At 39.3% G+C, this 17658-nt stretch overlaps 1 protein-coding gene across 10 annotated transcripts in view; it reads left to right on the forward strand.

Moving 5' to 3' along the window:
- ANKRD28 (ankyrin repeat domain 28) overlaps positions 1-15424 on the forward strand; it is a 175245-nt gene extending 159821 nt beyond the window's left edge. For 6 of the 10 annotated variants that reach the window (XM_036851841.1, XM_036851839.1, XM_036851842.1 and 3 more), the window contains 7 exons: positions 4448-4535; positions 4625-4708; positions 5269-5414; positions 6048-6130; positions 6574-6656; positions 7644-7735; positions 12113-12399. In XM_036851841.1, coding sequence (XP_036707736.1) covers positions 4448-4535; positions 4625-4708; positions 5269-5414; positions 6048-6130; positions 6574-6656; positions 7644-7735; positions 12113-12399 — 863 coding nt within the window. Of the gene's footprint in view, positions 1-4447; positions 4536-4624; positions 4709-5268; positions 5415-6047; positions 6131-6573; positions 6657-7643; positions 7736-12112 lie in introns of all 10 variants that reach the window. The other 4 variants (XM_036851838.1, XM_036851837.1, XM_036851836.1 and 1 more) reach the window with 2 other exon arrangements.
- Positions 15425-17658: the final 2234 nt, after the last annotated feature.

Consider the following 17658-nt stretch of genomic DNA (forward strand, 5'->3'; position numbering starts at 1 on the left):
AGAGAAACAATGAAAATGTATCATATTCTAGACTGAAATCTGTGTATGTTTTCTGAGCACGTTGCAAGTTAAGATCTTTATATCAACAGTAACATGTATGTTCAACATTTTAAGGGAATAAAATCCTAGTAGAATAAATCACGGAAGTAGAAACTAGAAACTTGGACACTTTTGTGGTTAAGTGAACTTGGCTGCATGATTATAACAGACTTACTTTTAGCCTCCTGGAGACTAACCGTCACAGTTAGTCCTTTTACAGGTAGACTCATTAAAGGTCAATCAGAGAAGTATAAAGCTATTTTTAAAGGATAGATGTGAAAAATGGGATTTCGCTTTTGAAATGTCACTAAAATAATGTAAGTAACAGAGCATGTTGAGATTTGATCATCTTAGAAAACATCTGGGTACGTTATATGCAGTGTAAAACATCAGTCCTACCTAAGTGTATGCTTAGGGTTTTAGCAGGGATGTGAGGGGTTTTTTATTTGTTTTGAATTTCAGTGTAGCATTCAGGTTATTGTTAGTTGTAATAGCATATCTACAAAACTAGTTGACAGTTCTAACAACTTTCCCTCAAAATGTACAGAAAATAGAAATTGCCTCTTTATATAATATCCACTTGCTTAAAAAAATAAGCATAGTGGCTGTTATAAAATTCAGCTGACTGCCTTGCCAGAGAGGAGGTTTCTATCTTTCTGTAATACACTGTTTTATGTGGTTCTTTTACTGGGAGCCATTTTGACAAATAATTGTTGAGTTGTGGTAAAAGAGGAGAAATCTGAATCTTGCAAAATTATAGTTTAATTAAACATTTTCATAAGCATTTTCTAGATACAGTATTCTGATTTTCATATTAATTCTTGTATCAGAATTGAGAGCTCTATTCTTTTGTTCTGAGAAAGCTTTGATCTCTTCTTGAGGATTGACCTGTGGCTACATTTGGTCATTTTGCAACTCTGAGTACTGATGGTGCCATAGAAAACTTGAATAGTTACATATATTGCTAATTCAAAAGCTTGGTTTAGTCAGTTTCATATTTTACTACCTCAGATCCTTAGCCAGAACAGTTTTGAAAACGATAAAACCTTTGGATTTCAACTCTTCTTCCTTTTTCAGCTCACTAAAGTTGGTATTTAATGAATATAGCAAAAGTTGTCCAAGGTAAATCCTAAGTCAGAGAAGATACTATATTTTGCCATTGAAATTGGTTTGTCTTTATAATGTAACTTGACATCTTACAAGTATAAGGAAAACCAAATAGTAGGAAAACATCCACAGATAAAACTATTTTGAAACAGACTTTTATTGGTTCTTTTTTTTTTTTTTTTTTTACGTCAGTGAGAATTAACCATTGGAAAAATCACACAGTAGGGTATTTTTCCTCAGGTAGAGCATTTAGTTGTAAAAATACTGCTGTAACTATCCTTTGGAGAGTTGCTATTTATTATAACATTCCTACCACGTCTTTCCGGAGAACACGGTTTTCCTAAAGTGAGTTTCTTACTCCATCACTGCTGAATTTAGATTCTCTGAGCACGTTGTGTACAAGACACAAAATTTTGCACAAACTACGTGCCTGGTTGCCATTTAAAGATCATAACAGATGTGTCTAATTTCCAGACTGTAGCAAAATTGGTGATGATTCTGAATTGAGCTGGAAGGAATTAGATGTGTGTTGGCTATATGTACAGAGACTGTACAGGCAGTGTAAAATTAATACCATATTTACAGCCAAAAGCCTATTTTATAATTTGGCATTCTGAGAGTAGAATATGTAAAATAGTTTTACTTTGACTAGTAATTATTGTATGGCTAAAAAAAAAATTGGAAGCACTCCAACAGGATAGAAAACAACCTTTCTCTCAAAATTAAAATGGGATGATGGCAAAGCTTTAGAAGAGAACTGGTTATACATACCCAACTTTAAAGTCAGATTTTCAGTTTATGGAGTAATTCAATCACAGAACTAAGAATACTTCCATGATCTCATGTGTTCCTTTTAAAAATGTGTCAATTTTTACGAAGCTATAAGCATCTTCAGAATATCCCTCTAAAACATGAAGAGACCAGTTTTATCCTGTATACTTTTATAAACCAGGACACAAAGTGAAGAATTTTTCAGCTTGACATGACCCCAGTAATGACTGCTGAATCCAGAGCCCCGGGACTCCCTTTTGCCATCCACAATCTACGCAGACAGTGATTCTCACATCTTTCAGTCTCAGGACCTGTGGCTTATAGCTGTTAGTATTTAGTATTTACTGTATTGGAAATTAGGACTGAGAAATTTAAGGATATTTATTAATTTATTTTAAAATAATAATAAATCCATTACATGTTAATATGAATAGCATTTTTATGAAAAACAACTTTTTCAAAAAAATATTAATAGAGTGGCACATTTCTTTGATGGCTCGTTAAAGAATAGTTTGCAGTATCACCTTGCAGCTCCCCAGACCACACCTTGAGAACTGCTATCCCGGGAAAATAGGAGACTCTCAAATCAATACTGGACAACTTTCCTTGGTTACTTCTTGGCCATGAGTTAACATTTGGAGAGGGAGAATTGAAGCAGGGTTTCCCACCCTCAGCACTGTTGACCTTTGAGGCCACATAATCCTTCGTTGTGAGTGACTGTCGTGTGCATGCAAGAGGTTTAACAGCAGCCCCGGCTTCTACCCACTAGATGCCACAGCACTTCCCTACCCCATCCCCAGCTGTGATAAGCAAAAATGTCTCTAGACATGGCCAAATGTCCCCTGAGGGCTAAAATTGCTCCAGTTGAGAATCACTGGATGAAAGAACTGACATGATGGAACATAACCATAGGTTTTCTAAAACATGCTTTCTTTTCCTGGTAAAAACAATTATAGGATGAAGATTAAGATGAACTATTGTTTGAGAATGTTAGAGTAATTAAAAAAGAAAAGAAATAGAGCATCACTTTGTTAGCCAGATGTTAAGCCATAGAAGTAAAGAGGCTGTTTAAGAATCTAATTTATTCCTAATGCACATCCCAAATGACTAACGAAATAAAAGAAGCAACATTTCATTTTCTTCCATTAATACAGCAGTGGGGGTACTTTTACTAAAACCCTGGCTTTGAAAATTGGATTAAGAAAATCTGAGGTTTGGGTTTTCCCCTGTTTTCAAAGTTGCTATTAAAAACTGTGGGCCTGACACCTATAGTAATCAATATACTTGACCTTTAACCCAGCAAGATCATTTCTAGAAAATTGTTCCTAGAAATAAATACAAAGAAATACTTTTTAAGTACTGGAACATTTACAACATTGTTGATAATATCACAAAGAAAAAGTAGCAATCACCTCGAAACTGATAATTAGAGATTAAATCCTTTATGATACATTCTGATACTGTGAAGTTCTTGCAAACATTCAACAATAGGATGTCTGTATATGCTACTGTGGGAAGATATATAGTTTTTAAAGTAAAAAACAAGTTGCAGAACAGAACATCCCAATTGTGTAAAAATTTTTTAAAAAGGAAGTATGTGTTTATGTGCATGCAGTTGTATATGCCTAAAAATTTTCTGGAACTGTAAGGTAATAATGGTCACTAGTGGTCACTAGAGAGTGGAACTGGGGAATGGGGTGGGGACAGGGACATGTACTTTTTTCCCTCTGAACACTTCGATAGAATTTGAGATTTTACCATTAACTCCTTAGTAGAGCCAGAAAATATTCAAATTGTGAAGTTAATTATGCTGTATAAACATATATTATTTTGAAAGTTATACTGTGCCATATAAATAGGACATTTTAAAAAATAATTCCCAAATAACTCTAACTGGTCACCATAGAAAGGAATAATGAGGCTAATTTTTTTTCCCTACAAAGTAAATATTTGTCATGTCAATAATAAACTGATATTGGACTTCCCTGGTGGCGCAGTGGTTAAGAATCCACCTGCCAGTGCAGGGGACACGGGTTCAAGCCCTGGTCCGGGAAGACCCCACATACCATGGAGCAGCTAAGCCCATGTGCCACAACTACTGAGCCCACGCACCGCAACTACTGAAGCCCGCGAGCCTAGAGCCCGTGCTCCGCAACAAGAGAAGCCACCGCAATGAGAAGCCCGTGCACCAACCACAATGAAGAGTAGCCACCGCTCGCCACAACTAGAGAAAGCCCATGTGCAGCAACAAAGACCCAACACAGCTAAAACACACACACACACACACACACACACACACACAAATAATAATAATAAACTGATATTAAATTATCGTAAGAAGCTACTGTACTTTAGGTCCTGAGGTTGTACATTGAATTCCAAAGTGCCTAAAAATGTGATGTTTAATGGGTTCAGGGAACTGATTACTTGTAATCCATGTAAAGTCTTATCTGTAGGGATATGTTGGTGTGTATGGGCACGTCACTATCTTTTTTGGATTTTAATATCTGATCCTCATTTACTTATTTAGGTCACGAGACATGTGTAGAACTCCTTTTAGAACAGGATGTTTTCCAGAAAACGGAAGGAAATGCTTTCAGTCCATTGCATTGTGCTGTGTAAGTAAAGGCAGAATGAATCGGATTTGGTTTGAGTGTTTGAGAAATACACCATGGCTGTGAGAGTGATCACCTTGTTACCTTCACAGGATAAATGACAACGAAGGTGCTGCTGAGATGTTAATTGACACGTTAGGCGCCAGCAGCGTGAACGCCACAGATTCAAAAGGAAGGTAGGAAGTCAACCATGTAGGAAATTTTAACTACTAGATTAGTGTGGAAGAATTTAAAGAGACCCCATTATTAACTAAAAGTTGATTTTATATTTACAAGTATAAATTGTTACAAAACCTTAATTACGTTCTCATTGTAAAAGGCTTTTCTACCATGACTTTTAGCCAGTCTTCCTGGCTAAATGATTTCCCTTTTTTAAAAAGATGTGTGTTTGTTACCCAAAGACTCTTTTTAGTAAAGTTAACAGATTTCTAAATAGGAAGAGTCCAGCGTTTGTAATAGATGGCAGTATTTGGGTCAGGATTTATTTCTTTTAGAATTTCCTTTAATGATGTAATTTTTTTTGGCAATTTCATAATTTATCTTTATACTAGTTTAATTAAGGGACTTCTATATTATCAGAAATACAAATTTTTGTGGCAGGAGTTAAGTAAGCTTCCCCCATTAAGCCTATTTGTGTCCAAGCAATGCCTAGTATGTAAACCCTTGAAAATTGCTTTCATAAATTGAGTATACAGTGCACAGATTTAGTCCAGTCTTTCCATTTCTCTGTGTGCAGAACTCCTCTCCACGCGGCCGCCTTCACAGACCATGTAGAGTGTTTGCAGCTGCTACTCAGCCATAATGCTCATGTCAACTCTGTGGACTCCTCTGGGAAAACACCTCTCATGATGGCTGCAGAAAACGGACAGACAAATACAGTTGGTAAAGAAACTGCTTAAGGCTTTTATTACTCTAAGTGTGGATATTGCTTATGTATAATGTAGCTCCCATCTGACTCTAGTTCACTGAATTTTGCATTAGTTATCTCACCGCTCCTGAGATTTAAAACCTTTTACTTGCTTACACCCACGTTTTCATTAGGCCCACAGTATTTCCATTTGCCCTTACTGATTGAATAGTGACGTTACCAGGCAGTGTTAGGATAGTAGTTAAGAACCCTGGCTCTGGAGTCAGGTCGAATGTGGTCCTAGATTGCCAACTAAGCAACCTCATGCCTCAATTTTTTCATCTATAAAGTGAGAAAAATAACAGTATATACTTTGTAAGGTTGTTTTGAGGGGTAAATAAGTTACTGTAAATCCAGAGCACTTAAAACAGTCTTTGAAATTTAGTAAAACCTCACAAAAGGAATGGTAGTTGCTGTTGTTCTTGTCTGTTACTTATACAACAGTATAACAATATGGTATAGACCTTTATATTACAGTGTGTTTTTTGCACTTAAGTTTTTGCTGGAGGGATATTTTTCCTTTCTGTCTTCATTTCTCTACAGTGAGTTATTAGTAATCTGAGGTGTATGTTCATAAACAAAAGAGTTGATAAAATTTTTCCTCGCAGAGATGCTGGTTAGCAGTGCTAGTGCAGATCTGACTTTACAAGATAGCAGTAAAAACACCGCCCTCCATCTGGCTTGCAGCAAGGTAGGTACACATCCTAAGGATATATTTTCATTGTTAATATCAACAGTGGCATTTAAAGTTTTTCCACTTAACTAAAATGAACAGAGCTAGGGACCAAACCTCTCTAATAATCACTGACATCAGATTTCTTGGGAAAAAATACTGATGTGTTAAGCACCGTGGTATATGAAAGTTTCCAGTAAGCCAAGTAAGTTTTGGACCACAAGCCTAAACGTGATGATTGTCTTTCTCTAATCTCTCTGATCTTAAATATTCCTGTCCTCTTCTGTAACCCCATTACACCAACACATGTTCGGGCAAATATTTAAGGCATTAGCCAAGAAAATGCATGGCATATGTACGGTGATGTATATGTTACATGGACTAGGGTTGGGGTGTATTGAGTGTATAAATTCATCTTTAATGGTGCTGAAGTTTTTAAGAGTTATTTGCCATAATTTTAGGGTCATGAAACTAGTGCCTTGTTAATACTGGAAAAGATAACAGATAGAAACCTCATCAATGCAACCAATGCAGCTTTGCAAACGTGAGTACTTTCAGTGTCTAGTGTAAACCTTGTGACCTATAATTATAAAAATGATTAATGGGGTTCTTTTTTAACATGGGACCATTGGAATCAGTCTGTCACAGAAGCAGTTAAAAAATAAGGAACAGTCCTTATAAGTGACAAAACTCATTTCTAAAATCATCATAATTAAAAGGCATATTACTAAAAAAGCTTTTGAATTGAAATGTGTTGTTTCTCAATCCAATTTTGTGGAGGAAAGTAATACTGTTCTGTGTGTTTTATGGCAACCAACTGGAATAATACATTATTTGACACTAGCAGTAAATGAGGCAAAAAGTTTTATACGTGTCTGTAAGCTAGAGAGATTTCAGAAATAATCAGGTTCTAATTGTGAACCGCCAGCCTCCAGGTGACTCCTTAAATCCTGGATCAGTGTCTCCCATTGTCCTCTCTCCATTTTCATTTGCTATTCTACTTTGAGACTTAGTAAAGAGAAAAACCTTATAATACTGGTTCCCATTCATGTATCAGTCAGATCCCTTAAGGGTCCAAAAATGAGTCATGGAACCTGTAAACTGTTTTCAGAGCCTGTTGGAATTTGTGCTGTTGCAATTTACAGTTTTTATTGTATATTCTATTATACGTGTTTGCCAACCACATTTCTTAAAACAACAACTTAAGAAGGCAGTTTAGTTAGTAAAATCTCTTCAAACATTGAGTCTTGAAGGAAACTCACAAAAGGGTTTGGTGAAGGTGGAAACCTGTTGATGGGCCCAGTGCTGAGCTCAGCTGCATGACGGGGCCTGACAGTGCACTGCACGCTGGCTCTGCCGTGCCCCGCTCCCATCTTCATCGCTGTCAGGACCACGGGCCTCCAGTTTGCATCTCTGGATCTGCACAGCCAAGCAAAAATGGTCTTCAACAACCAGGATAGAGAGAGTGAACGAGCACACACACGCATGGGCGTGCACACATGTACGTGTACACATTTTTTTTTCCCTCCAGACCTCTGCATGTTGCTGCCCGAAATGGGCTAACAATGGTGGTTCAAGAACTTTTGGGGAAAGGAGCAAGTGTGCTTGCAGTAGATGAAAATGGTAAGTAGCTTCTGTATTCTCTTTCCTTAACCTGTTAGAAGCTTTCATCTTTTGATGATCCATATTTGAAGTAAAGTAGACTTGGATATTTTTTATTGGTCAAAGAGAAGAGCTGAAGTTAATACTGACTAGGACTTACACTTTGTGGCAAAGGGAATAAGGGCAAGAGAAGCAGGAAAAGTCCATCTAACAGGTGAACTTCTGAGTTTCATGTATTTATTAAATCAGAGTTAGGGTTTACTAACTTTGGTTTAGTGATACCGCCTTTGTTTATCTTAGTATTCAAAGAATTTGTTCTGTCAACAAATATTTATCAAGGCCCTTACTTAAATGCCAGGTTTTGTCTAAAGCTAATCTTCCCACTTATGCACTCTTTTGCATACTTGAGACTGCCATGTTAGCAATTCTTTGCTTTCGTGTCCTGTAATAATGACTTTTTTGTAGGAATCTTTCTAGATTATTCCCATCAGCATAGGAACATTATTTCTCTCATCTTAAAAAATCTTTCATTACTCCCACTGCTCCTACCAGCTGTTGCCATATTTCTCTGTTCCCCTTTGCAACACAGTTACTCAAAAGTTGGCTCTCCCTCTGTCTCCACGTCTCCTTTTTGTTGCTCTCGTGAATCCCCCCGGTCAGGCTTTTACCCCCATCGCGCTACAGAACGGTTCTCAGCAAGGTCACCAGTGACCACTGCAATACTAGGAGTCACCTCTCCTTTCACTTGACACATCAGAATTTGACACAACTGATTATTTCTTCTTTAAAAATAAGAAAAGGCTTTTAATGTGGAATTGAAAACATATGTGAATAAGGGATGTGAAGGTTGCAGTTTACCATAGCTAGTGTCCACTATTCCCCCCCAAAAATCTCCATACTTTCCATTGTGCTGCACACTGTTCCTGGGATCAGTAGGTACAGATCACTTCAGGGCAGGATAAGAGGGAGAGTCGGAGAGAATACATATGATTTGATTATAATATCCTTCTTTAGGATATTCTTTTTTTTTGTTAATTTATTTTATTTTATTCATTTTATTTTTGGCTGCATTGGGTCTTTGTTGCTGTGCGTGGACTTTCTCTAGTTGCGGCGAGCAGGGGCTACTCTTCGTTGTGGTATGTGGGCTTCTCATTGCGGTGGCGTCTCTTGTTGAGGAGCGCGGGCTCTAGAGCGCACGCTCTGTAGTTGTGGCGCACTGGCTTAGTTGCTCCGCAGCATGTGGGATCTTCCCAGACCACGGCTTGAACCCATGTCCCCTGCATTGGCAGGCGGATTCTTACCACTGCACCACCAGGGAGGTCCCTAGGACATTCTTTGTTCACAAATGCCTGGTTCCTTGAATTGATAACCAGGTGAGGATTTGTAACTCACTACTTTGTTGGTTAGATTTAAATAACCAGATTTACTGGAACTGAAAATTTTTTGTTTATTTTTTATTTTACTCATTTCTTATTGAGGTATAACTGACATACAGTATTATATTAGTTTCAGGTGTATCCCTTTTTTTGGATAAACTTTCTTTACTTGGCTTTCAGGACTCCACATTTTCTTAGTTTTCCTCCTACAGTACTAGTTACAATTTCTTGCGCTATCCCCAGCTTGTTAATATTGGAGGGCTCTCGGACTCAGTACTGAGTTCTTTTTGCTTTCCCTACCTACATTCACTCCCTGGGTGACCTCATCCAGTCCTTTGGTTCTAAACACTACCTCTGTGCTGAGAATTCCTAAATTTCTGTCTCCAGCTGCCTAATTGACAGTGGATGTCTAATGCACACATCCAGAACTGAACTGATAGGCCTTTCTCTCCCCCTCTGCCGAGCCTGCTGTGCCCACAGCCATCCTTGGCTCAGCTGGTGACCGTTCCCATCCTTACAGTTGCTCCTCGACCCCTCTCACACCCAGGGCACAATCCACCAGCATGTACTACTGACCCACCTCCAAAGTATATTCAAATTATGCCCACTTTTTTCCCTCATCTACCACCCTGGCCAGGATCCTTTTAAAATACATGGGAAGATGCTTCCCTCTGAATCTCAGTGTACTGATAATCCTTAAATGATCTCCAAGGCCCTACTAGGTCGTCCCGCTCCCCATTACCTCTCCCACCTCATCTCCTACTCTTCCTCCGTCGCCGGCTCCTCACACCAGGGATGTACATGCATTGTCATGTTTGTTCCGGCTGCTTGCTTCCTCTGCTTGGAACACTCTGCCCCCAGCGATCTCTGACTAAACCCTTCACCTGTTTCCAGTCTTAACTCAAATGTCATCTCTTCAATGAATCCCATCCTGACTATTGTACACTGCAGCCTGCTGCACACCCCCCCCCATAGCATTTTCAGTTCTTGTTTAACCTGCTCTACTCCTTCCTCATTCTTTTTTCCATAGAGTTTATCTTCTAACATATGAGGGCAGGAGTCTTTGTCAGCTGCACTCACAGATCTACTCTAAGCAGTTAGAAGAGCGCCCGGCCATGTGGGGCTCAGTGGGTATGTGTTAGGTGATGATGTGCCGAGAACTGTGCTAAATCCTGCAGGTACAGTGTAGAGTAAGACAGCCTGCTTCCTTGAATGGCAGTGCATATAAACAGGCTGTCACAAGGCCCTTGACGCAGTTCAGTTAGAGTAACCCTAGAATGCCATGAGAGATATCGGGGAAGGCATCCCACAAAAGTGCGTTCTGAGCCAAAATCCAAAGGACAAGTAAAAAGTGGGGAGAAAACTTTTTAAGCAGAGAGCGTGATGTATTTAGAGATACAACGCAGGGCAACATGAGTACTGAGTTACGCCAGAGTCTCTTAGGTCAAGTGGCAAAGGATCTGTGTATCAGGGAGACAGCAGCTAGTCTGAAGAGGAGCAAGCCTAGACTAGGAAACAAGTTCACAGTTAGGGGTGGAAGGAGGGGGTGGGCAGAATTAAGGCAGAGACATTGGAGATGAAAGGACGTTGATGTTTCTAGAGCCCTTTTGATGGGACTCATTGGAACTCTGCGAGGGAAGAAGTCGCCTGCAGCCTGGTGTGGGGTGATGTGTGGGGGAAGTGCCATTGTTTAAGATGAGAATGTAGGAGGAAGAGCTGGGTTCAGTTAGGGACATGAGAAGAGTTCACTGGAAACTCCAAGTGGGTAACTGGATTGTGGATATATGGATCTGGAGCCCAAAGTCAGCAAGATCTAGGTTGGACATAGGGATTTGGGAATCATCAGTAAAATGTAGTCACGAAATCCATAGAAGTGAGTGGTATCACCCACTAAGATAAGTTCAGACTCTCCTAGCTATAAAAGAAACTTTCACTATCAGTAAATTACATTTCTGGAAATAGAGCAACTATAGAGATGAAAATCAGGAGCCTAAATCACTAACCTGTATAATATATTTGGTCACACTGTGAGGCTCTAAATCAATAGCCAATAGGCAATCTTTGTTGATCATTTTCAAGGTTTTATATAGCTTTTCCTTATAAAGAGATGGAAGGGATAGTATAACAGATGATAATGAAGGTCGCCTGTGACCTGATGTCTTCTGACATACTTTGCAATGTGAAATAGTAATCACGGTCCAAAGTTGGCAAGTCATAGTAAGTACCCAGCTTATTTTACAATCAATTCTAACCTTCAAATTAATGATCCAGTTATAAATTGCTCCAGTAACAACAGAGGTTGATGATTAAATTAGGCTCTATGTTCTCACAATCTTCTCTCCCTACCCAACCAAGTGTTTCCTTCCTCTGTTGTATTGATGCTCTGTGGTGCCTTAGGGCTAAAGTCAGTCTTCTTCTGCTAAAGAAGGGAACATATACAAAGGAAACATTTGTTTTGACTTAGGAGCTTTAAACCTGTTTAGTTTATCTGTTTTTCTTCAGTGGACTGTGACCCTAAAAGAGAAGTTAATTGATGGCCATGAGTCATTCATTGAACAAGCATCTTTTGAGCACCTGCTCAGAGCCTCATTCACCAATCTGTGCACATGTACGTTTCTCAGCATGTAAGCACTTACAGAACGACAAATTAACAGTAAGACTCTCCCACCATTCTGAACAAAGATTGGTCAGTCTGTTTTTTTCCGCTTATTCTAGTCTGATATTGTCTATGAATCTGGACGGATAGAGGTAAGTTGTGAGATAGTGGAGGAATCATCCATCCTGGGCCTCAGTTTCCTCTGCTATAATGTAGTCTGTTAGGTCTCCTCCCACCCTAGATTTCTATGACTTTCCTCTTTCTCTACTTATTGGAAAGTTCTCAGTCATTCCAGTAAAACCAATTTATTATATAAGCTAGGTAATTTAAAGTATGTGTAAAGTTGAAGGGCTTTAGGCTTATTTCCTTGTATTAGTGAAATGAGTCTTAGGATGAGTAATTTTTAAATTTTATCTTTAATTCTAGGCTATACCCCAGCTTTGGCCTGTGCTCCCAACAAGGACGTGGCTGATTGCCTCGCTCTCATTTTGGCCACCATGATGCCTGTCTCATCAAGTAGCCCTTTATCATCTCTGACATTCAATGCCATTAACCGTTATACAAACACCTCAAAAACAGTCAGCTTCGAAGCCTTGCCCATCATGAGGAATGAACCCAGCTCCTACTGCAGCTTCAACAACATCAGCGGGGAGCAGGAGTACTTATACACTGATGTGGACGAGCTCAATGACTCCGATTCCGAGACCTACTGACCGGCTGAGCCAGAGGTCCAAGGGGGGAGTTCTGGCACTGACGCTTCCAACTGTGCTTTTCTGGAAAAAGGCACTTTCTTATTCACATACAAATTCAACCTAAGAGGAAAGATGACAGAGTGGACGAATAGAAGAAATGTGGTAACATTAGGAAGAAGAGTTTTAAAGGCAAGTTTTGCAAAAGGAACTTCTAGAATCTTGAAATAAACTTGACCAGAGGAAAACACTTTGATGGCACATTGCTTTGTGGAATTATGTAATTTGGTTTTGCAGTGCCAAGAATTATTTGGGACACTGTGTACCGTAATCTGCTCACACAAGCAACGCTATCGTGAAAGAAGAGATAAGGACACTAGATTTCAGTTTTATCAGTAAAACTACAACTAAATTTAAGGGCAATAAAAGTTTGGTACAGTAGGCATGATGTGCACAGCAAATTGCCAAAGGACCAAATAACTCAAAGGGTTTTAATAGAATGCCACTTTGCGGAAGCTGGAGCGGGTGAAATGAGACATTATCTAAACCAAACTTTAATATTTCTGAAAATGAAGCTGAGATTTGGTTTTAAATGTTGATTTTTTTTTTTAAGAAAACATCTGAAAGCCTTCTAATACTGTATTAAACCATGAGAGAAAGCAGATGTATTTTTACATTTTTTTTTCTTTTACATAAAAATTTTAAAATTCCAACTTTTATAATATTAGAATTGAAAACCAGCTGATTGGGTGCAGTCAGGGTGAAAATATTTGTGATGTAGACATGAGGTAGATTGGTGTCGGGCTATTGTTGCCCAGTTTTGAATGGTTTAGGTTTAAAATTGAACTATTTTTGTTTGAAAATGTAAAGAATCTCCTAGAAGAAGGAAATTTCATGAAATCAGGAAGTAGATGATTTTCACCCTATTGCAGCCAAGTGGTCCTGGGGAGTGGAGTTTTCAACCTCACTACTTTGGATGGTACACCTTCATCGCCTGTGTCGCCCTTGTGCCTCCACAGTGGATTGGGGGATTTTCGTTGTCATTGTTTAGTGAAGAATCAAAAAGAGAAACACCCTTGTTATTCATAAGTTAACGCCATCAGGTTTCTCTCGGAAGGCATTTCTATACTGGGCAAGGTTTAAAATACTAAAGCCTTTAGGTCTTATTGACTTTAAAGTAGGGTGTTTATAACATGCTACTGTTTAGGGAAGGAAGCAATTGCCTGCCGAATTGGAAGACTGCCTTTTAAATAACAAAAAGAGGGGGGAAAGGCTGATGTTTAGGCTTTTAAATAACAATTTATATGGGTCTGCTTTTACTGTAACTGTCACTTTCCCAGTGAAAATGATTTCACATATGTAGGGGGTCTTCCAGGTCTGGGTAGAGTTCCATAAATTTTCACAAAATGATACCCAATTTCATTTTATTCTTTTTGTATTGTGAAACTGGAAACTTTATGACATTGTAAATTATCAGCTGGTTTTTCTGAATATAAAGTGTGAAAACACAGAACAGTATTTTGATCTATTTGATAATTTTGTGGGTTTTTGAAGAATTAATGAGCATGTAAATAGAAATAGTGACTGCTTGAATACTGTATTTACTTGCACTCTTTCAGTACATCAAGATTCCTGTATATTTTAGAGTATAATAAAACACAGATGTGAGTTGTATTTAATAATGTATTTGTATCTGTGCATATTCCCTAAAAATCTATAAAGTTTCTAGGGCATTGACTACTAGATTTTAAGCATTTTTTTCTAAAATATTTACAGAAATTATAAATGTAATCATCCATCTTTTCTTTTTAATATAAAGAAGTCATAATGGACCCTTCCTAATTATTAGTGGTAGGAAGGTGAATATGCATTTTAAAGACAGCGGACTACATTTTCTATTGTACCTTTTGAAAAAAAGAAAAAACTCAAGAGGATTCTAAAAGTATACATACGTGTGCTTTCTCTTTCCTTTTAGGAATTCTCTTCTGAATTCCCTGAGGGAATTTTCTAGAATCTCAGAATTGAAAGAGACCTGAGGTTCATCCAGTCTAACCTCTTAGCAAATACAGGAGTCCCTTCTACAAGGGTGATCTTTCCACCTTGAATACTTCCAGTGACTCTACCTCACCAAGCAGTCCATTCAGTTGTTGAGCAGCTCTGTTAGAAAGGTCTTCCTTAGGTGGAGCTGAAGCCTCCTTCCCAACTGGGAACTTCTGTCCTTGGGCCCTGGTCTGTCCTCCAAGAGAAGGCTGAGAACCTCGGCAGGATGACTTATGCCCTCTGCCGTGTCTTCTCTTTTGCAGGCTACTTGACTTGTCTGCTGAAGTGATTTCCAGAAGGACTCATTAGACACACTGTTAGATTTACCGCCTCTAATGAAACCCAAGGTGTAGCTATAAAGTAACAAGCTGTTTTTAATTTATCCTCACACATACCAGAATTTAGATCTTGCATCATTTTATGTAAATGATGCCATGACTGGAAATACTGGTGAGGTGGGTCTTCCGAATCACTTGCCCACTTAGGAAAGCTATTCCATTGCTCTGTGATCCCATTTTGTGATAGTCTGTCCCCCAGCTTGATCAACCACTTCCTTTGGTCGGCACCTGGTGAGGGGAGACCCAAAGTACTGTCCAGAACAGTATCTTAATGGCACTAGTATTGTTGGGGGAAGCACGCGGACTGCTTGAATGAAGGGACACAGCGCCAGTGAGTTCCTTTATAGTTACACCTTGTATGTCAGAGGCATTCAGGCCCTGTTCTGTAGTGGTTTTTATACCTGCACAGAATAGAAAAGCCTGTTTGCTTTTTTAACTTCTGCATGAAAGATGACATCTGAAGTATCTGCTATGTATTATAATACCAGCTTCTGTTGTAGAACTACTTTTAGGGCAGTGGTGGTAATAGCAAATGATCTCCTTTAATAAGACACACAACTCAAAACAGTGCCATTTAGTTCAGGATATCTGTAAGTGTAGCTGTCGATTTGGGGTTTAATTTCGCTTATATTGGACCTTTTAAATGAAATAAAGTTTTTTAATGCAATAAATCAAGTGTCTTTCATGTGCAAACTTCTTTTCCCTTAAAATATCTGATTAGTGTTCAGTTGTAACTGGTTTTTACCTTTCTTTAGAAACTTACTGAGTTTTCAATAAAGCTGTTTTACAATTTAGATGAACCTTTCTAAATGGGCTTTTCAAATACAGTTATTCAACAAATACTTACTGCTTGCCCGCTATATACTTGGGCATGGGAATGGGCAGAAAGTGAGCCTAGAAATTGGGATCTTGTCCTCTCGGAGCTCACAATTTCATCATGGAAAGGTACGTACCTAAAAGTGGAAAGTGTGAAAGTGTAATTGAGGTAGAGATGAACTGCTAACTATGGAGGGTCAGTGAACAACAAGTTCACTCTGGGAAGGGTGATCAGAACGGGCTTCTTGGAAGAGGTGGCATTTAGGCTGGACATGGAGGAACAAATATGATTTGAGCAGGTGGAGAAGGGGCAAATGATATCTTGGATGAAAAGAACAAAATCAGCAGTTCTTAAAATGGTTGGTGGAGGGGAGGTGGATGGAATAGATATGAGCACTTAGCATTCCCGAGCTAAAAAAAAAGCTTATTATAAACATGTACAGAGATTAGCTAGAAGTGAGAACAAGTAGATATAAATAGGCGATTGGAGGAGCAGGTCAAGAAGACGTTAATAACTTTTCCAAATCATCTTATGCTGATAATAACAACAGAAGGTGCATTTACGGTGTTTGTCATGTACCAGGCAAGGTTGTAAGTACTTGAAATCCATATCTTAATCCACACAACTGTCCTATGAGGTAGGTCCTATTAATAGCACCATTTAACAGGTGAGGAATAAGGCAAAGAGGTGAAGTGACTTCTGCCCAAGCTTGTTTGGCCAGTAATTCATGAAGCCTAGATTCACATCCAGGCAGTCATTTCCACCACTGGTGCTCAATCACCTGATGACCTCTAATATGCTTTCCGGTCCTTGTTGAAATTGGCAATTTTGAAGTTGGACCATATGCTTGACTACTAAATTATGTAAGTTCCTGTCAGTTTTATTATCCTAGGTCACTAGTTTTAAAAGAAACAGAAATGTACCACAGCAGATGTTTATTGAACACCTGCTGTGTCCCAAGAACTGTGCTAGGCTCTGGGCACAGAGCAGTGAAGAACGGAATGTGTCCTCGTGATGGAGCCTAAGAGAATGACATCTGCTTACATTTCTGTTGCTGTTGCTGCCTCAGGTCTCGTCAAGCTAAAATACTCATCCTCACTTATGCCTTTGCAGGTTGGCTGACGGGCTCAGCCGGGTGACGCCTCAATCTGGAGTCTGGCTGGGCTTGACCGCTCATCGTGAGTTGGGCTCGATCTGCTCCATCTGTGTTCTCTGTGAACGAAGCACAAGAAGGCAAGCCTGACCCGCACAGTTCATGCCTCTGCATGCATCACTGCTGCTAATACTCCGCTGGCCAAGCCCAACCTCAGTGAGATCGGGCAGTTGGCTGTGCTCGTTGGGGAAGGATAATTGGAGTTCAGTTCACAATTCATTTAGCCCTGAAATGATGAGCCAGGCTAGCGTGTCATTGTTCTCAGTTTATCCCCGGGCATGCTTAGCAGTCTTTGCTCTCTGCCTGCTCCTTCCCTTGTTGTGGTTCCTTCTGGTGTAGGGGATTCAGATGTAAAACTGGGTAGCAAAAATGAATTTGGAATTGGAAAGCTCTTCCCTTGCCAGTGTCAAACTGATTGGGTAGGTGTTTGATTTCAGTGTAGCACCAGTCCCCTCTCTCATGTCTGACTGTGACCATCCCTTCCAAGTCAGAGCCTAATCTAACGGAAGACAGTAAAAGTACACGGGTGTAGAACACTCTCCACTGTCTAGGTCGTTTCCGCACCTCACAGTCTCCAGCACTCATGTGAGTCTCCATTTCTCTGCCTTCCTCTTTCTGTGTTATTTCTCATTTTCTTGAGGGTGGTTTACTCCTCTTGCCTTCCTATGATTCTTATCTGTCTTCTTTCTTGATTAGGACTGAAATGCAGGCTTGATTTGAAAAGCCAGTGATTTGATCTTAAAATATTTCTTCCTCTTCGCCCGTCTCTAAACTTAAAGAAAAATTGCATTTTCGCTTTTAAGCCCTTCAGCAAACATTTTTGAGTACACACTCTGCAGCAGGCACTGTCTTAAATCCTGGAGCTACACCAGGAATGAAGTCTCTGCCCTCAGGAAGCTTACATTTTAGTCGGGGAGAAAGACAAGAAGGATGTC

Source organism: Balaenoptera musculus, chromosome 4, assembly GCF_009873245.2.
Source record: "Balaenoptera musculus isolate JJ_BM4_2016_0621 chromosome 4, mBalMus1.pri.v3, whole genome shotgun sequence".
In the NCBI taxonomy this organism is placed as follows: domain Eukaryota; kingdom Metazoa; phylum Chordata; class Mammalia; order Artiodactyla; family Balaenopteridae; genus Balaenoptera; species Balaenoptera musculus.